This window comes from Acomys russatus, chromosome 15 (assembly GCF_903995435.1).
Source record: "Acomys russatus chromosome 15, mAcoRus1.1, whole genome shotgun sequence".
Taxonomy (NCBI): domain Eukaryota; kingdom Metazoa; phylum Chordata; class Mammalia; order Rodentia; family Muridae; genus Acomys; species Acomys russatus.
The window spans coordinates 41,541,874-41,563,537 of NC_067151.1; the positions used below are offsets into that span (position 1 = coordinate 41,541,874).

The window sequence follows — 21,664 nt, forward strand, 5'->3', positions numbered from 1 at the left end:
GTCTAGACAACCCCTCCATATCAAAAGCCACAAGCACCACTGATGACCACAGGATGTGAGTAAGGGGCTGGGAGACAGAATGACACCGACAAACAGGAATCCTCTGGTCCTAACAGATAACAAACAACTTCTTCTCAGCCATGAGCTTCATTTCAAAGACATCTAATGCAGCAGATCTGGGCACAGCAAGTCATTTTATCTTTAGAGTGATTTGGATCACAGAGTTGCTAATGGAATACAGGCAGAGAACAGTCCTGTGGTCACCGCTCCACAGCAAATAAACCTCTTTAAGAGCAGCTGATAATGCCACTGCCTGTGACAGAGCTTGGCCCTCAGCATAGATGTGAACAGGATGGTGTGAATATTATCTTACAAGCTCAGAGCTCAGGGAACAAATGGAGGTCACTGCAATGTAGGAATGAACTTACTCCCAGGAACCGCTACACCTCGCTGGAGACATGAAACAAGAGGGCCTTGTTCTGCCATGCAAAGGATTCCATTTCTCAATTTGATTAGCACCATTTGAGCTCTTGCTGGAGATTTTTTTCCTTCTGAAAAATGCGCTTTGGGAACCTTTCCCGGTGTTTTTAAGATCGGAAAGAATAAGCACTGAATTCAGCTGGAACCATAGAACAGCAACAGTGTCAAGAGATGCTCAGTTTCATTTATTGAACTAGGGAATCCCTGGATATTCATCCAGCCTCATCAAGCAGACAGACAGAATGCTTGATTCCTACCAGTGTAGTTGTCCATCAATCTAACTGACACGTCCATCTGGATTTTCCAGTGGGTTTCCTGTGAGGTGAGAAGGGAGTTGGTCTATCGATTGTCCCCACTCTTCATGTTTCATCCTGTCCAAGGGCCACGTCCAGAAGCCCATTGGAGACAACTGTGGATGCTAAGGAAGCCAGTAACTAAGGATAGTTATTGCTCCTGAGAGCATACATTACTTCCCTAGGTAAATATCACTTGACTGTGACTACTGCTTGCCAATTGCTATTTTAGGTGCTGGGACTACCTCAGTGAAAACAATAAATTGGGGAGGTAGAGACAGGCAAGCAATCACCAATGGTTTTTGTTGGTGGTGATGGTTTGGTATGGTTTGGGTTGGTTTTTGGTTTTTTGAGACAGGGTTTCTCTGTGCAGCCTTGGTTGTCCTGGACTCACTTTGTAGACCAGGCTGGCCTTGAACTCACAGATTGCTGTAAAGAGGTGAATGCTAGGCAGAGTGATGGCTTAGTAGATAAAGCACTAGCCACATGAGCATGAGGACCTTAGTTAGGGTTTCCCAGACACACATGAAAGCTGGGTAGGTGTGGTGGCCTACCTATTATCCTAGCACTTGGAGGTGGAGACAGGGCAATATGATTCCCTCTGGTTTCATCAGGATATCCTGCCTCAATAAAGACAGTGAAGAGCAATGGAGAAGGATACCCAATGTCAGCCACTGGCCTCTATATGCATACCAAACACACACAGGCAAAATAACAAACATACCGTGTTGTGCAGCAGATTATAGTATCCTGCATATGACAATGCCAACTGAAGTTAATGATCATATGGTATTTCCTACATCCTGAAATTTTTTTTCTTTATTTAGTATCTGGCTATTTACTCCTCACAACAAACCCACAAGGCAGTTACTTCTGTAATATATACTTTATAGATGAGGGAAAAGCACAAAGGGTTAATTTGCCCAAGATAACCCTATAGGTAAACCAATGATAGAGAGCTTGCCAAATAAACTTCTAGTTTTATATAAGCAGCCTCCCCCTTAGAAATTCTGAAGGAAATACTCTGAGCCATCCCAGGTCCTTTGTACTCAAAGCCATCACACAGTATTGACTGAGGAAGCCTACATAAGCAGTGTGTGTGGGCAGTCAAGGAGGTTAGACATTAGGTCCTTTTACAATGCAGAAAAATGCACACTTGCTGATTTGTGAATGACTTCTAGACCCTTTGTACCCCTTGTCAGCCATCTTGGATTATTTCATTCACAGGCTCTCCCACACTGGAAGCTGAGATGGGATAGCCGATAGTGCAAAGCTGATGAACATATGACATCAGGTCTACTAAGCACAGTACTTGAGGAAGGGTGATTGCCCTGACTCATTTGATGAGATGAAAACTGGGTACTGGCTCTCAGATTTCTGTCAGCTCTCTAGAGTTCCATTCTGGTACACCGACTGTGCAATCATAATAACACTACATTTTCATCCTCATCTGCCCAAGTTTGTATCTATTTAGAAAGCAGAATGTCTTGTGTATCTTTCCTTTCAGGGTTGTTTTTTTTTTCTGGGAGATGGGCAATGACTGAATCCATACATAACTTGCATGGTTAGATGAAGTTCCTAGCCTCAGTTGAATTGTGGCTTGAGTTAAGTGTTGCCACTTGTGTCTACATCACATACAGAAAGCTCTGTGTATTCACCCTACCAGTCTGCAGTATAAGACTTTAACACTTTTGTGTCCTAGCTAGAGTTAGTTGCTACTGACTTATAAGACTTATGGACTTATTTTCTAGTTACAGACCACTATGTTTACTGGTCACTGACTGACTGCAATTGTCATCAGCAAGTTACTTCACGTGCCATGTCACTTTGATGTCTCACAATTCCAAACAGTAGGTAGTGACTGTTACCTTTAGTTTACAAAGGGCAAAGCAGAGACTTAAATGAATTTGCCAATTTCTCATCTATAGAACAGATGGATAGTCATAGTACATAGAAAAATTTCATTTACAAAGGGCAAAGCAGAGACTTAAATGAATTTGCCAGTCTCTCATCTATAGAACAGATGGGTACTCACAGTACATAGAAAAATAGACTGAAAAATGAGTTAGTCAAGCTGGGGAAATGGCTCAGTAGACAAAAGCTTTTGGTGTGCAAGCATAAGGACCTGAGTTCAAGCATCGCACATCCTCATAAAAAACTGATCATGGCTGAACATGACTGCAATGTTAATCTCCAGGTTCAGTGAGAGACCCCATCTTGGGAGAGGAATGACATTCTCCCTTGGCTTCCCTAAGCATGCTCTCATGCTTGCTGCCCTAATGTTTTATAATTCTTTACAATATAGCTCGTATACAACAGGGACTTGGTAGGCTTTTTTTAGTTTATTAGTTAGCAGCCTGCTGGTTTAGTTACCAGCGGTAGCTGTAGCTGTAATCTTTTTACAGTATCTAAGAGGCACAAAAAAATAAAAATTGCCTCTCAGGTCAGAAACATCATGTGCTCGCATAAGCTGCCAACCAGGTCAGTATCAAATTGCCCACTGCTGTGCAGTCACATACCTGTAAGATGCAACTCATGATATCAGATGCGATTTTGGCATGTGGGGTGTCTTCGTCTCTCCCTGCAGGTCTCAGATTGTGTTCCAAGCAGGAATCCCACAGTCCCACCAGGGCCCTGGCGTGCTTCTCAATGGATTCTGTCTCTCTGATAGCTGTTGTGATTCTGGTGATACAGATTTCGACCACTGCCTGGTCATTATTATTAGTTTGGTAATCCTATTTAGAAAACAAAACAAAACAAATTATAAAGCCCTTCAAGTTAATATGTGCCCTAGAAGGTTGCCCATCAAGGAAAGCAGTTCTGCATCATTTGGGAAATAATGTGTGTCACTCACTGTGTGCAAAGGAGTGAGGTTATAAAGCCCATTACAGTTGGCCTTCCTTTTGCAGAAGAGGCAGAATATACATGCAAGCTCCTGCTGTCACTAACAAAAGGAAGGGTGACAGCTGACTAGAGGAACTGGGTCATTCATATGCAAGCTGGTGACTCCTCAGGCCATTTCAGTTTCAAGTCACTACAGGACAGAAATTACTTTTTACAGTGACGTTTTAGTGACATGTATGGAAAAATTCAAATTACTTTCCAATTTTTCCCTTATTAGCTTTCTTTCAGAATCCAGTGGAACACAGTGTTTTCATTTCTTTCTTTTCAACTCAAATAAGTACCAAACCCAGGCTGTGGCTTTCACCAACCACATTTCCTTCTATCTCCCTGTCTTAATTACCTTCCAAGTATTTTATCATCTTTACTAAGACAAAATATCATCCCTTAAAATTTCTAAATGTGACAAAACAAACATACACAACAAAAGTCCTTTTGGCTCTGAGTTGAAAAATGGGTCTGACTAAATACCACAGTGGGAGGCTCAGGAAAGCAAGACTGACAGACTGAACAGGAAGAGAAGCCTGCACCATCATGTCATTCTAAGTGAGCCAGCTGGGAGTCCTCACTCCTGACATTCTTTTTTGCTGTTACAACAGGGGCAATAAACACCTCAAACCTGTGCCTACACTGCGGTTACCTGTACCCCGAATTTTTTCTCCAGAAGAGTAATTTTCTGAGGCAAACGACAGAAATAGTGTTGAGGCTCCTAGTACTACTAAATTACTTGCCAGAGATATGTCACTAGTTTAAACTCTTCGTATCTGGGTGAAAACATGATCTCATCACTGCGATTCTGCAGGAACAAAGCGTTTTTTAATTTTTGCTAATTTGACCAGTGGGAAAACAGTATCTTATTACAGTTTGGCATAGGTACTTCCTTGAGCCAAAGTGAGGATGCATGTCTTCACGTGTTTGTCAGCCATCTGCATTTCCTCCACGGGGAATTGGGCAATGGGCATTAAGTCTGTTTTTCCTCAGCTGACTTCATTTTCTTTTTGATCTTCCTTTGGAACACTATTTTTTTTACTACCAAGGATATTGAGGCAACATGTGAGTTAGAATTCTGCACCGGCTTCATCATTCCTTTTCAAAATTGCTATTTATTAACAGACTAAAGAGTTCAGACAGTTAAATCCATCAAGTTTTTGAGGTTTTTTTTTTTTTTTTTTTTTTTTTTTTTTTTTTTTTGCATTTTTCTCTTCTAAAATTAGAAATTTAAATTATTTATTTTTGGACTTAAATTTTTTTTTAAAAGTTATCTCTATCTTATGTGTATGGCTGTTCAGCACACATGTGTGTATGTTCTTGTGTGTAACAAACACACAAGTGCCTGAAGAGGACAAAGAGGGTATCAGTTCCCTTAGAACTGGCATCATAGATGCTTATGATCTGCCACAAAGGTGTTGACATCCAAACTCAACCAGGTCCTCTGCAAGAACAGTGAGTGGTCTTAACTACTGAGCTATCCAGCCCCACATTTTTATTAATTTAAAAGACAAGGCATAGATACTGGTGCAAACAATGGAGAAAACAAGATTCACAGTGTAGACTGGAGCCCCTGCACCCTCATCCCACAACCTCTAGTTCCCTTCTCCAGCGGAAACATGTCCCTAGTGCCTGGGGTTTCACAATGTAATTTTCAGCAACTCAGAAATCACTCACCTTCTTTGTGTGTAAGTCCATTAACTGCAGTTTGAACATAATTTACCTTTTTACAAAATTATTTTTTTTATGTCTGTGGATTTTTTTTTCCCTCTGTGCAAAACTTCCATGCCTGATGTTCATGGAAGCCAGAGGATGGCCCTGGATTCTTTGGACTGTAGTTATGATTAGTTGTGGGCTACCATGTGAGCGCTGGGAACAGAACCTGGCTCTTTTGGAAGAACAGCCAGTGCTCTTAACTTCTTAGCCGGTCCCCCTCAGATGACGGAAATGACAATCTGGACATAGATAGATTGTCGTAATTAGTAAGATAGTTGATTGAGTGTGCTACGTGTAAACTCACACAACAAGAATTTGTATTAGGGGCTGGTGAGGCGGGCCCTAAGTGAAAGCACTTGCTGAACTAATGCCCTGAGTTTGCCCCCAGAAGTAGATGGAGAGAACAGACAGTAAGCTTTCCTCCGACACACACGTGCGCTCCTACCACACCCATCAAACAGATAACAATAACAAATAAAATAAGAATTTGTGTTTCATTCACTTGAGAAGAATAGAAATCAAAAGAATGTCATCTTTAGCCCTGGCTAAGACTGTATAATGCTCACACATTTAGAAAGGATTCGTGCTACTTAAACAGAGATCTAGGAGGTTCAGTTCCCAGCACCAGCTGTGCACGGCTATCTGTGACACTAGTTCCAGAGAATCCAGTACCCTTCTCTGGCTTCCATGAGCACTAGGCAAAGAAATGTAGAAAAAAAAAAAGTGGAGAAAAAAACCCATAACCCTTTTTAAAAGATGGCAAAGAGGCCTGAAATAAGTATATGGAAATGTAATGTCTCCGGAAAAGGAAACATTGCTATTGTGGTGCTAATTTCTTTTCAAATTAGTTTAAAGATACTATGAACTTCCAATCCGCATATTATCGGAATTATTCATAAAAACATGAGTATCTAAATGCAAAACTATTAGAGAATAAAGACAAGTTAGAGTGGATTTAAAGAAGTTCGGAAACACACTTCTTACCAAGCATACACAGTGCAGGGCAAGCTGCGTTCTGGAATGCTAGATGTACAGCACGCCTAAGTGACCAAGAAGCAATATAACAACCAAAAAGACTATTTAAAAACCTACAAAAGAAGAGAGAAAATAAGCCAGGCGTGGTGCTGCACACTTGTCATCCTAGAACCCGAGAGGCTGAGACAGCAGGATCAAGTTTGTGTCTATGTCAGCGACACGCACAGTGCCAGGCCAGCCTTACTCTGCAAAGCCCGACCCTGTTTTCATGTCCTTCCTACAACAAAAGCGAAAAAGGAAGTAACTGCTTTCACATAGACCCAGTGGTAAATGGCACACAAGCACATGAAAAAAACGATTGCCCTCACTAGCAACCAGGAGGCACAGGCTTAATTTGCACTTGCACACTGCTTCACCAAACTTATTTAGATCAAAAATAAGTTTTCACACCTGACAGATGCAGGAACGGATGCAGAAAGCACCCAGAGCCTTCATGCACCTTCACCTTAGAAAGAGACTTGGTGTATAATACTGGGAGTACAAAGACCTCGCAATCCCATTGTTCTGCTTTATACTGAGAACCTGAGAAGCACATGTTTGCCAAGACAATCAGCCATAAGAATGTTTAAGGTAGCAATATTTAAGTAATGAAGGCCAATCACAGAGAATAATAAATAAATAGTGGTGTGTTCATATAGAACAGAATATTATGTCAACTAAATGAATGCAACTACATGTACCAAGGTAGATAAATTAAAAACAGTTTTGGAGCTATGATAGCATTTGGATAAGGTTGAACAGCTTTTCTAGTTTTTATGTACTTCTAAGGTTTTCAGTATAAAGAAAAACAACTGGTTTTAGTGATCTGTGTGTTTTAGATACTATGATATGCATCAAATTGCTTTAATTTTTCTGCCTTTTAATCTTTACATAAAAGTTTAAAATTTTCTACTAATGATTTTTAAGTCATTCATTTCAAATACAAAAGTTAAACCACACATGACTAAATACCACAGTCCAGGAACAGGTGAACTTAAGGTCCTCAGGCAATATGGAAAGGAATATGCAAGCATTTCAGTTCTGCCAAACTTTGTCTGTCTGTCTGTCTGTCTGTCTATCTCTCTCTCTCTCTCCTCCCCTTCTCCTCTCTTTCTCCTATTCCTCTTTCTTTCCTTCTTTCTTTATTGCTAATTCTTTTTTACAATATAATGATTTTATCACCTTTTAAAACTTTATACAATGTGTTTTAATCATATTCACTTCCTACTCCTCCCAGATTCTTCTTGATCTCCTCACTGGCTCCTGACTTTGAGTTCTCATTTGTTGTTGTTTTAAAATAGCCTCATATTGAGGGCTGAAGAGTTGGCTCCATTGTTAAAAGTCCTTGTTTCTGTGGCAGAGGATCCAAGTTCAATTCTCAGTGCTCACATGGTGGTGGCTCACAACTCTCTGTAATTGAGTGCCAGGGATCTGATACCCTCTCCCTACCTCTGAAGGCACGAAACACGCATGTGGTACATACATACATGCAGGAAAAACACTCATACACATAAATAATAAGATAAATAAAAATTTAAAAAGTCATCAAGACAAATCTGTGCTGTCCACATACTCATGGGTATGTTGCCATCCACTGGAGCATGGGTGACCTACCAGGGGCCATACCCTTAAAGAAAATCTCACTTTGCCTCTCCCGGAAGCCATGAAGTGCAGCTGCCTCCTTCACTGGGGCAGGGCTTATAAATCCCTTCCTCCTTCGTACAGGAATGTTAGTTGGCTCAATCTTGCACACGTCTTGTGCAGGTGATCGCAGTTCCTGTGAACTCATGAGTTCAGTTCGGGAGCTTGTCACTCCCAGAAGACACTGTGTTGTTCTCATTCTTCCTGCCCTCTGGTTCTTACCGCTCCCCCCACCCCCGCACCCCCTTCCTGGGCCTTGTTGGGTATGGAGTGGGATGATACAGAGCTACCATTTGTGGGCACCTAATATTTTAAATGAGGTGATATTGTTTGCCCAATTTGTTTCGCTGTTTTAAAATTTCCAAAAGAACTGGGAGGGAGGTTGGGCAAGAGTGTATTAAGAAGTAATGGCTGGATAAGGAGATGATCTCACGTGAAGTTATTGGGCAAGAAAGCTAAGTTGACAAGAAGGAAAACTAATAATAAAAGTAGCCCAGAAAATATTTGATTAAAAAAACAAAATTAAAGGCACGTTTGGGAACTTGGTGAGAAATTTCAGTGAGAAGTCAAAGGGAAGCATGAACTAACAGACAGGTAAGGAAAGTGGCCAGGAAACTGGGGACTGGGATCCAGTAAGGGCCCATTATTTTCCAAGTAACTCTGGGGGAAGGAATTGAGGCTTGCCTGATAAATGTTCTGATTCTACAAAGCTTAAAGAAATGACTAAATGTATTTGACAGAATCATGATACATAAGGGACACAATTCTTAGTACAAAGACCTAAACACAAGAATGCACTTGAAATGGCTTAAATGTAATGTAAGTCGCTTAAAAATGACCTGGCTGTAGGATTTGATCCACTCCCAAAGTTTTGGACTATCCCAGGATAAATGTGGGAAAATGTGTGCTATTGCTATTAAAATGATATTTTAGAAGCAGAACACTTTATCTGATGAGCATCAGCAGTGGCTCTGAACAACTGGCCCAAGTATCAAGCAATGATAAATTACAATAATAAACTAAGATGACTAGAAGCAAGGGGGCCCAAGTGTAGGGAGCACTCAGAGCTACAAATGCGGTATTTTCCAAGAAGGTGGATTCAAGACTTTTCTTCAAGAATGACATCAATGAAGTTGAGTTGTCTGAATGGGGTCAGCTCAGGGGCCTCAACAGAGGCACAGTGCAAGAGATTGTACAGGGGAGTTGGATGTTTTTCCAGAAGTGAGACTTGAATATGACAATAGTAGGGATATAATCAATAATAATATTCTATCTCTGAAAGTCAGAGCAGAGACTTGGGAAGAAGGAAGCACATGAGACAAAACATTCTGATACATATGAGTTATTATTTTATTGTAAACTGATAAATTATTGTTGTAATTTATAATTCTATGATTAATATAGCATTATTTGTACAGTTTTTACCACATACTGACAAACTGAGTTTTGCTGACAACAGAGTTAAGGGTTTTATGCAAAATGTCAGGTGGCACACCTTTCCCTGACACAGACACTTTCCTTACCATGGGGAAAACCCACAGATAATAGGAATATTTAGCTGGGAAGAGAAGCCATGGAATATATCCAACAGTTTTTCCCCCAAAGGTTTGAAGTTTTTCTTGTAGGACCTGAGAGTGGATCTTTATGGTTGAAAACAGAGACTAGAACAAGTCAAAAGGCTGAATGGTAAGATTTCTTCTGGGTAAAAGGAAGAACACATTAGGTATGTATTAGATTCCTTTGCTGTTGCTGTAATTAATGCTCTGACAAAAGCAACTTCAGGGAGAAAGGGTTTGTCTGGGCTTAAATTCCAGGGTGCTGATTATCATAGCTGAGAAGTTCTGGGGGAAAGAACTTGAAGCAGCGTTGTCCACTTGCACCCAAAGTTAGGAAGCTGAGACCAATGGGGTCTGTGCTCTGCTGGCTTCCTGTTTATGTTGTCCAGCATCCAAATCCAGGCAATGGCGACAACCATTATCAATATGGATCTCCCACCTCAATTCATCTAATCAAGGCAATTCCTCACAAACATTCTCAAAGAGGAGCCTGAGCTAAGTCATTCACGGGTGCTTGGAGGCTTGTCTCCTAGATGATTTCAGGTTCTGTCAAGTTGATAATGGACACTAGTCATCATACGCGGTAACTGTTTTAGCTTTCTGATCATTGTCGGGAGAGCTGTGTCTGGCAAGACTCTTGAATCGTAAGCAAGTGTGGATACACATAAAACAATGATGCCAATGGTTTGTGGTGGCGGTGAGAAATAGTTCACAGACTTGAAGGCAAAGCCGAAGTGCCAGGTCTCAGAAGAAGCAGTGAACGAGCCGGACACAGTTTCAGAGAGCAAGGAAACAGTGCTTTGCCTCTTCAGAAAGCTATCAACGTGATAGGCCACCCCCCCCCCCCCCCCCCCCCCCCGCCGCTAATGTCTTCCTCAGAATTACTGGTAAGCTAAATTCTCATTGCTAAGCTTGGATGGAGGGTCCAGCTTTTTCCTACCCTTCTGTTGGTAGCAGAGTAGGGAGCAATTCATGGTAGGAGCCTTGATGAAGGCCCCATTGAAGAGCCTATTATGCAGAGAGGATAGTTAACACAGAGGGACTGAAGGGAGGGAAAAGGTAAGAACAACTTCCCCAGCCTTACTCTTTAGCAAACAGAAGTAGGCAATAGGGGATCAGTGCTGGAAAGATGTTGGAAAAGGCAGCCCAGAGGAAATCTTCCGGTTCTGTTCTTGAAGAAAACTTGAGAATAAGAATCAAGTAGTATGATCCAGAGTCATCAGGAAAGGCAGACCTGTGGCAGGTCGCAAGGAACAGATTTAATACACCTAATAGACAAGTCAGGCAAGTAGGCAGCTTGGACCAATCAGAAAGGGACAGGAGGAGCTGCCGGCACCAGTCTCCTCAAGCTTAACACACTTAAGGGATAAGTAGCCATCTTTCCTGCTCCCCTTGGATAGGTGGAGGAAGGGCAGTATGATGGAAATTCATAGTGAAGAGGCAGGAACTGTTGGCTAGGTAGTTCCAACAGTCCTCCTACTGGCACACTGTTGTGGACCCAAGCAGTGACCCTGCTGAATCACCGGGACACAGAAGGGACTCACCAGTCATCTGTGAGCCACCTGTGACTCAGCAGCCACTTGACATCTGAGGGGGCTGGCTCAAGGAAGCAAAGGAAAGCACAGCACAGGCAGCTAGTGACCTCTGGTGGAAACTGGCTTTCAGGGACCTTAAGTACTCTGAGTACTGAGGAAGATATTCAGCAGGTTTATTTTCAGAGGCGTGAGTGAAAATGTACCAGGAGTACTTTATGTTTTGAGTTAGAATAAGTTGATTAATGGTTTAGAAAAAAATACAAAGAAGTAACTGCTGTCAAAGACATTACCTGGGAGGAAAAAAAAAAGTGTTGGGCAATGGTCTGTCTGGCCAGCGGGGAAACTGGTATATGAAGAATGAAGAGCAAATGAAGAAGCTGATAGGCATGTGGAGAAAGCCTTGCTGTTTGCCGGCACTCTGTTTAAAGGTCTTATTATGGAAGAGGGCCAAGTTTCCGCTGAACTCTGAGCTCACGTCAAAGTCCGGAGAGCCACAATATCCCCCTCCCCATGGGTGTCTGTGCTAAGTGTTGGCAAACACTATTGAGTTGTGAGAATGTGGGTGTGACAGGCGCTTAGTGGTCTAGGTCTTTGAAGTAGGACTAATCTCAAGGAAGGTCCAGGCCCAACCAAGAAGGTCAACATCGGGCAGGCCACACTGGGTACGCACATCTCTGCTTTGGGATGTGTTTTCAGAATATATCATCTTGACACGGAGACAAAGGAAGGGGAGGCTTGATTGGAGTCTTAAATGTATGTGCTCATATTTGCGACTAATAATGGAGTTAAATTAAATGGAGACTGGAGGGTAGAAAATGAAGGAAAGACAAGAGTTTGAAAGCGAGCGAAGCAATGCATAAGTAAACAGAATCAGCACCGTCAAGCCCTGGGCAACTGTCATTTCTGGCAGCAGCGCTCTGGCAGTCCGTGTCTCATCTTACCCGTGTGGCAGAGGTGTCACCTGCCTTCTTTCATTATTCAGCCTCCACCACACACCCTGCCTTGTTTGCTGATGCTGTTGTGCAGTTTGGCAGGTCTGCTTTTCTTAAATTTGTTACACCTCTCTTCTCTGTGTCATTTCAAGGATGTAAAAATAGTCTCTAAAGAATCCATTTGTGAGAACTCCACTCTAGTTTGTGATTTCTAGTGCTCAGGTCTCCATGAGTGGGCAAAAGCTGGCCTAAGATAACACTTTGCTCACTTGCTTAGTGTTATTTTTATTTTATTTTATTTTTTAAGATACCAATTAAACCACATATCTCACTGGTCATTCCCTTTACCCTTCCCTGAGACACATATGGTCTTTGGCTCTGAGATTGGCCACTCGTCAGGTCTAGTCTACAATTCACTTACCAGAGATGAGCTAATTACTTTAATCTGCTCCAAAGCTTCTGTCAGGCTGTCTTCAATTTCAGCATCCTCTAAAGAGAAGAGGTCCCCAGCTCTTGAAAGATCTTTCTGTCCCAAAACCAATCGGAAAAGCTGATGCATTGTTGAGTTGGCTTAGTTGGCTTCCTGTGGACCCAGGGCCATGCTCAGTTATCCAGGGTTAGAGATCGGAAAACCTGGAGCAGGAGGTGCACTTCATATTCCACGAAGGGCCCCTATTTTCTAGACTCTGAGGTCTCCTCTGGCAGTCTCTGTAACGGAAACAAATGACAGAGCATGGATAGCGAAGGAACGGCAGATGGCATGAGCTCAGAATGTGACCTTGGTACAGGGGGGGGGGTGGGGTGGGGGACAGGAAGGATGATAAGCAGGAGGGTGAAAGGGAGAGGGGGGAAGGAGAGAGAGAGAGAAAAGGGGGAAGGGAGAATTGGAAACACATACATAGAGTAATTAGCTCTTCTTTGGTGGTATTTACACGAGCTCATCTTTACCTTTTTTATTTCAGAGAACTATTTTCTTTCAGAAGTTATCAGGTTTCTTCAGAACTTAACTTGAAGCTTTGGAAAAGCGACATGAGACTCACACATTTTTCTCCTAGCTTGTCCTTTCTGCACCCCCACCCTGATTTTCTCCACGAGGCAGGTGAAGAAGCAAAAGAGCAAGAAACAAGCCCAGTGCTTGCGTGCTTGCTAGGCCCACTGCAGGCAGATCCCATGCGGATTAAGCAGCAGTGGAGACAGAAAGGAACGGGACACCATAGGAAACATCGCGGTGCTCATTGCTCTAGAACCTGACATAGAACCAGTTACCCTTCCCTAAGGTCCCTTACTAGCTACTGTGGGGCTAGGCTCCTGCTTTCAGGTGAGTGGACACCACAGTTTTCAGTGAAGTGGATTCTTTTCATACATGCAAGCAATTTCCAATGCAGCCACTTTCTCAGATAGTAAGAACCCGCACTCCGGTCCCTTGGATAGCCTCAGCTCTCCCCAGTGACCTGTTGCTGTGGGAATGCCTCTCTATGTTGCACACAATCTCAAAGTTCCAAGATGCTTATTATCTAATCACTGTGGTATCTAGACGCAAGCCAAATCTTTCACGAGCCATTAAAGTGAATCGATCTGTGGTACTTCAACTATTCACGGGCTATTTTTTAATGATTTGGAGAGCATTATTATCTGTGATGTACAATTTTTATACTGTCTTCCAGGATTAGAAAAATAAGGTTCACTTTGGCCAGAGAAACAGGTAGGCAAACATACCTCTCCCTCATCTACTTCAAATCCAGTCCCCATGTCTCATCCCTAACTCTACAGCAGCCACAGCTGCTAAGGGACGCCCCACTCCCCTAATGAGTGGACTACATAGATGTTCCCTTTCAACCTTTCTCCCCCAACATTTTGCTTTATCCCATCCCCAACTACTCCAGCCAGGGAGGGAGGTGGGCTAATTGCAGATCCTCCCCTCCCCTTCTGCTTCTTCAAATCTAGTCGTCCTCCTCCCACCCCCCATCCCCACCTCATCCCCAGCCCTGAAATAGAACACCTGCTGCTGCCTGCCTTCCCCCTCTGTACCCATCTCCTGTGGTTCCCACTGATCTTCCCCTCCTAATCTCCCTCCCTACACTGTTTGCTTTGTGCACCCTGCCAAGCAGGCACTCCTGGAAACCCACAGGGTACTCTGAAGAGGAAAGCAAGAAGGCTAACTGTAACTCTTCATCACTCCCTCCAGTCCTCCAAGACCACTACCCCAGTCACATGCCCAGCTCTACAGCAGACATTGGGCTGTAGCCTTTCTTCACTCTCTGCCCCATTTCCAGGGACTAACTAAACAGATCCTTGTGGAGCAACCTCTCAGCCCACCACCAACCCGTCCCCATTCTGAAGTGTCAGCTCTCAGTATCCAGAAACACGTTTTACTTGGAACCCCCAGTAGCAACACCTATCAGGACCCCAGAAGAATGTCCTACCAGGCAACACACAGCCATGACAGTTTCCTAAGAACCAAAGAGGAAGGAGAGACCAAGGAACAAAAGAGTCAGTCAACAAAGACAAGACCAGACAGCAGGACCTAGAATTACAATCCCAATCCCAGATGTCCAAATGACAGTGTAAAAACACAATAACTGTCAGGACAATATGCCTCCATTAGAGCCAAGAACTCTTGCCACAGCAGGAGTTGAAGCACAAGGCAAAGACCTTGAAAAGCCTTTGTGAAAATGATAGAGGTACTTAAAGAGGAAATGAGTAAAACCCTTAAAGAAATATATGAAACACAAACAAACAGTGGAAGGAAATGAATAAAACCATTCAAGACCTGAAAGTAGAAATAGATCAATAAAGAAAGCCCAAACTGAGAGAAGGAAAATTTTAATAATTTGAATAGGAACCACAGAGGCAAGCTTCACCAACAGAATAAAAGAGATGAAAGAGAGAATCTCAGGCATCGAAGACATAATGATATAAATGGGTGTTAGTCAAAGAAAATGCAAATCTAAAAAACTTCTGGCACAAAACATCCATGAAATCTATGACAGTATGAAAAGACAAAATCTAAGATAATAAGAATAGAGGAAGGACAAGAAACACAGGTCAAAGGCAAAGAAAACATTTTCAACAAACTCATAGAAAAATTTTCTGTAACATAAAGGAGATGCCTACTAAAGTACAAGATGCATACAGAACACAAAGCAGACTGGATCAGAAAGCAAAGTCCCTTTGGCACATAATAGTCCAAGCAGCAAATGTACAGAACAAGGAAAAAAGACCAAGCAACATAGTGATGACTATTTTGGTTGTCAACTTGATTATATCTGAAGTTAACTAAAACCACCAAGATGACTAGACACACATATGAGGGATTTTTGCTTAAGTAAATCACTCAAAGTGGGAAGATCCACTTCTAATCTGGATCTTTAAGATGAGAAGAAACATTTTTAATCCAAATATTTTGAGGTGGGAGAACCTACCTCTAATCTGGGCCACATCCACTGAAAGCCTATATGAAGACTCGGAGGAAAGGAGTTTCACTTTTAGTCTGCTTGGTCTTGCCTTCATTAGCAAGTCTATTCCTTTATGAGCATTACACCTTCTTCTTCTTCTTCTTTTCTTTTTTTTTCTTTAGGATTCAAGTATATACTAAAGACCAGCTGAGATATCCAACCTCATGGACTGAACAACTACTGGATTCTTGGACCTTCTGTTGAACCATTGCTGGATTAGCTGAACCACTGCCTGTAAGTCATTCTAATAAATCTTCTACTATCTTCTATCTATCTATCTATCTATCTATCTATCTATCTATCTATCTATCTTCTATCCAGACCTCTGTCTCTATCTCTATCTACACATACACACACACACACACACAGACACACTCACGTTTGTAAAAGTAGTACTGCTACAATTTAAATTCACCCTCACGTACTGATATCCTACTGTTTCCAATAGACAGGTCATCCAGACCAAAACTAAACTGAGAAATGTTAGCGCTAACTGATATTATAAACAAAGTGGATCTAACAGATATTTATAGGATATTTCACCTAAACACCAAAATATATCTTCTTCTCAGCACCTCATGGAATTTTCTTCAAAGATGACCACATACTCAGACACCAACTCTCAACAGATACCAAAAAATTGAAACAACTCCCTGCGTCCTGTCTGACTACCACCAATTAAAGCTAGATGTCAACAACAGAAGACATAAATTCATGGAAACTGATTAAATCTCTACTGAATGAAAAATGGGTCAAGACAGAAATTAAAAACGAAATCAAAGACTTTCTAGAATTTAATAAAAATGAATACAAAGCATATCCAAACTAATAGGACACAATGAATGCGCTTCTAAGAGGCAAGTTCATAGCACTAAGTGCCTACATAAAAATTTTGGGAGATACCATTCTAGAAACTCAATAGCACACCTGAAAGCTCTAGAAGAAAAAAAGAGAAGAAATAACATCCAAGTGGAGTAGATAGTAAGAAATATTCAAATGCAGGGCTGAAATCAATAAAATAGAAACAAGTAAAACAACAAAAAAACATACAAATAATTAATAAAACAAAGAATTGGTTCTTTGAGAAAGCAATAAGATTGACAAACTCTTATCCAAATTAACTGAAAGACAGAGGGGGGGGATTTAAATTAACAAAAGCAGAAATGAAAAATGGGACACAGCAAAAGACACTGAGGAAGTCCAGAGACTCATAAAGACACACTTTAAAGACTGACATGGCACCAAATTTGAAAATCTAAACATAATGGATAATATTCTCAGTACATATCATTGACCAAAGAGCAGACAAGCAATTTAAACAGCCCTAGTGAAATAAAAGAAGTCATTAAAAGTCTTCCAAGCAAAAAAAGCCAGAGGTTAGACAGTTTTAGTGAAGAATTCTACCAGACTTTCCAAGAGTTAATGAGAATTTTTGTTAATTCATTCCACAAAATAAAAACAGAAGGAATTTTAGACAATTCATTTTATAAGGTCACAGTTACCCTGATACCCAAACCACATTAAGACCCAACAAAGAAAGAGAATTACAGACTAAATTCCCTAATTAACATAGATGCAAAAATACTCAGAAAAATACTTGAAAACAGTACAATAACACAGCAAAACGATCATCTACCATGATCAAGTAGGTTTCATCCAAGAGATTCAGGGATGGTTTAACTTATCATCGATAAATGTAATCTACCATATAAACAAACTGAAAGACAAAACAAGCAAACAAAACAAAGCAACAAAAGATCATCTCAATAGACACAGAAAAGGCCTTTGAAAAAATCCCAACACCTCTTCATGAAAGAAGTCTATAAGGGAAAAGGAGACATGACTCATCATATTAAAGACATTTTACAGCAAGACCTTAGCCAATATCAACTTAAACAGACAGAAAAAGCAATTCCACTAAAATCAGGAACAAGACATGTTTGTTTGCTTTCTCCATACCTATTTAACATAATGCTTAAAGTCTTATCTAGAGCAATAAGACAACCAATGATCAAGGTGTTACAAATTGGAAAGGAATTCCATTGTGTAAATGTACCACAGTTTCTTTATCCATTCTTTGGTTGAGGGACATCTAGGTTGTTTCCTGATTTTGGCTATTACAAATAAAGCTGTTATGAACATAGCTGAGCAAATGTTCTTGTTGTATGGTGGAGCATCTTTCAGGTATATGTCCAAGAGTTAGATAGCTGGGCCTTGAGGTAGCATTATTCCCAAGTTTCTGAGAAACCTCCAGATTAATTTCCATAGCGGTTGTACAAGTTTGCACTCCCACCAGCAACGGAGGAGTGTTTCCCTTTCTCCACATCCTCGCCAGCATGTGCTGTCACTTGGGATTTTTATCTTAGCCATTCTAACAGGTTAAAGATGGAATCTCAGATTCATTTTGATTTTCATTTCCCTGATAACTAAGGACACTGAGCATTTCTTTAAGTGTTTCTCAGCTACTAGAGACTCCTCTGTTGAGAATTATCTGTTTAGCTCTGTACCATATTTAGTATGATTATTTGGTTTGTCGGTATTTAATTTCTTGAGTTCTTTATATATTTTGGATGTCAGCCATCTGTCATATGTAGGGCTGGTGAAGATATTTTCCTAATCTGTAGGCTCTCGTTTTGTTCTGTTGACAGTGTCCTTTGCCTTACACAAGCTTTTCAGTATTAAGTGGTCCTATTTATTAATTGTTAATCTAAGAGCCTGAGCTGCTAGTGTTTTGTTCAGGAAGTTGTCTCCTGTGCCAATGAGTTCAAGGTTCTTCTCCACTTTTTCTTCTAACAGATTTAATACAGGATAACCATATTACTTACAATTCACAGACTCAAAGAAGCTAATTAACAAGGAGGCTCCAACGGAGGATGCATGAATCTCACTGAGAAGGGGAAACAGAATGGACAGAGGAAGTGTGTGAAGAGAAGGAACAGGATAGGAGATGGAGTGCTGAGGGAAATGAGGGTGGGGAACTGATGTGGGGAGGGGGAAACAGGAGGACAGAGGGCTTGCAGAGAGAAGAGAAACCATGGCCCGAGGCATCTCTGAGGCAGGCTGGAGACCTCTGACAGGGTAGGCTCCTGGGAGGATATGGGGGTGACTCTAGCTGAGACCCTTCCTAGCAGTGGGTATGGAGACTGAAGAGGCCACCCTCTAATTAGACAGGACCCCCAGGAGAAGGAGGGGGAAATCAACCCACCCACAAAATCTTGGACCCCAAATTTACCCTACCTACAAGAGGTGCAGGGATAAAGGATGAGCAGAGATTGAGGACTGCCCAACTAATGTCTGAGCACATCATGTAAGAGAGTCAGCCCCTGACACTATTAACGACACTCTGCTATGCTTGCAGACAGGAGTCTAGCATAGCTGTCCTCTGAGAGGCCTCACCCAGCAACAGATTGAAGCAGATGCTGAGACTCACAGACAAACATTGAGCAAAGCGCAGAGAGCCTTGTGGAAGGAAGAGTGGGAGGAAGGATAGAAGGACCCCCAAGGGAACAGGAGCTCTACAAGAAGACCAACAGAGCCAACTAACCTGGGACCAGAAGCGCTTACAGAGACCGAAACACAAACCAAGGACTATGCATGAACTGGACCTAGGCCCCCTACACATATGTACACAGTGGACACTTGGTCTTCATGTGGGTCCCCTAGTAAGGGCATCAGGGCCTGTCTCTGACAAGGACTTTCTTGCATGGTTTTTTTTTTTTTTTTTATCACTTCTCCATGGTGGGGCTCCCTTACTGTGGAAGAGGATGTTCTTAGTCCTGATATGACTTGACTTGCTGGGATGGGTAGGTGAGGGAGGCTCCCCTTCTCTGAGAAGTAGGGGAAGAGGGATATGGGGAAGAGGGAGAGGGGGAGGGGAAGATTGAGAGGAGAGGAGGGAGGGGGCGATGATTGGGATGTAAAGTGAATGAATTAATAAATTAATTTTTAAAATTTAAAAACAAATTGGAAAGGAAGACAGCAAAGTGTCTTTATTTGTGGATTTTATGATAGTATATATAAGTGACCTGAAAATTCCACCAGGGAATTCCTACAGCTGGCAAACACATTCTTCAAAGTAGCTGGATATGAGACTAATTCACAAAAATAAGTAGCCCTCCTATATATAAATGACAAATGGTCTGAGAAAGATATTGGGGAAACAACACCTTTCACAATAGTCTCAAATAATATAAAATGTCTTGGTGTAACTCCAACTAAGCAAGTGAAGGACCTGTATAAAAAGTTCAAGTCTTTGAAGAAAGAAATTGAAGAAGATACCAGAATATGGAGAGATCTCTCTCATGGTCGTGGATTAGTAGGATTAACATAGTAAAAATGGCCATTTTACCAAAGACAATCTTTAGGTTCAATACAATCCCTGTCAAAATTCCAACATAATTGTTCACTGACCTTAGAAGGGTAATTTATACACACACACACACACACACACACACACACACACACACACACAGAGAGAGAGAGAGAGAGAGAGAGAGAGAGAGAGAGAGAGAGAGAGAGAGAGAGAGAGAAATAAGGATACCTTTAAAAAATCCTGAATAACAAAAGAGCTGTTAGCAGTATTACCATTCCCAATTTCAAGTTGTGCTACAAAGCTATAATAATAAAAATAGCATGGTGTTGGCACAAAAACTGACATGTTGATCAATGGAATAATTGAAAATCCATATATAAATCCACACACCTACAGGCACCCGATATTTGATAAAGAAGCCACAAACAAACACTGGAAGAAAAGATGGCATCTTCAACAAACAGTGCTGTTCAACTGGATGACTGGCAACATAGAACCAGATACACAGAACCTGACAGAAGACGAAGTGGTGAATAGCTTTGAACTCATTGGCACAAGAGATAACTTCCTGAACAGAAGTTCCACTAGTATGAAAACTAAGAAAAACAATTAATAGATGGGACCTCACGAGACGGAGAAGCTTCTGCATGGCAAAGGAAACTATCATTCAGACAAAGGAACACCTTGAAGAATGGGAAAAGATTTTTATCATTGCCCATCTGATAGAGGGCTAATATCCTAAATATATATTTAAAAAACTTGAGAAACTACATAGCAAGAAAACAAATAATTCAGTTAAAAATGGTGTACAGATCCAGACAAAGTTCTCATGGAGGAAAGTCAACTGGCTGAGAAACACTTAAATAAAGTTCAACAGCCTTAGCCATCAGGGAAATGCAAATCAAAACTACTTTGAGATTCCACCCTACACCTGACAGAATGGGTAAAATCAACAAAATAAATGACAACTCATGCTCTCAAGGATGAGTTGTCACTTGTATGGAGTAAGGGGAGTGAGGGAGACACTCATTTGTTGCTGGTGGGAGTGCAAACTTGTACAAACACTATGGAAATCAACATAGTGTTTTTTCAGGTAGATGGGAATTGATCTGAAGATCCAGCGATAATACTCTTGGGCACATACCCAAAGGATGCTTCATATTACCACAGTTATTTGTTTAATCATGTTTACTGCTGTTCTATTCATAGTAGCCATAAATTGGAAACAACCAAGATCTCCCTCTGCAGAAAGATGGTAAATAAAATGTGGTATATCTACACAAGAGTATTATTCAGCTGTTAAATTTTCAGGCAAATGGATGGAACTAGGAAAAAAAAAAACATTCTGAGTGATGTATGCCAAAACTAGAAAGACAAATATGGTATATATTCACTAATATGTGGGTATTAGTTGCAATCCTGCAGAGGTTGGGTATAGAGTAAGGGACAGAGGGTACAGGTAGAGCTTGTCATGAACAGGAAATAGACTAGAAAATTATGGCTGGACGAGAAGCTGAAATGGGAGGATCCAGTAGGGAAGAGTGAAAAAAAGAGATATTGGGAGGGAATACGGGGAGAAACAATTAAAATTAAGGCACACTTGAAGGGTAGCATGGAAACCTAAGACAGTAGAAGGCTTCTAAAATATATACATGTGTAAAGGTAATCTAAGTGATGGTGCTAAGTAATGAGCGAGAGTCCTACCTGGCTGCCTCTTGTCACCAAACAAGGCTTCCATTAGTAAGATTGGGTTACGTCTAATCAAGGAGTTGTTTGTCACCATGGTCCCATGGGAATTCTCAAACAACCCAGGCTGTCCCCAAGACAACAGGTTGATTTCC

The 21,664-nt window shown here is 41.4% G+C and overlaps 1 protein-coding gene across 1 annotated transcript in view; it reads right to left on the reverse strand.

The window, feature by feature from the left end:
- Veph1 (ventricular zone expressed PH domain containing 1) overlaps positions 1 to 12,735 on the reverse strand; it is a 205,494-nt gene extending 192,759 nt beyond the window's left edge. The window contains exons 1-2 of the mRNA XM_051157270.1: positions 12,478 to 12,735; positions 3,293 to 3,508 (exon numbers count right to left, since the gene is read on the reverse strand). Coding sequence (XP_051013227.1) covers positions 3,293 to 3,508; positions 12,478 to 12,615 — 354 coding nt within the window. The 5' untranslated portion in view covers positions 12,616 to 12,735. The remainder of the gene's footprint in view (positions 1 to 3,292; positions 3,509 to 12,477) is intronic.
- Positions 12,736 to 21,664: the final 8,929 nt, after the last annotated feature.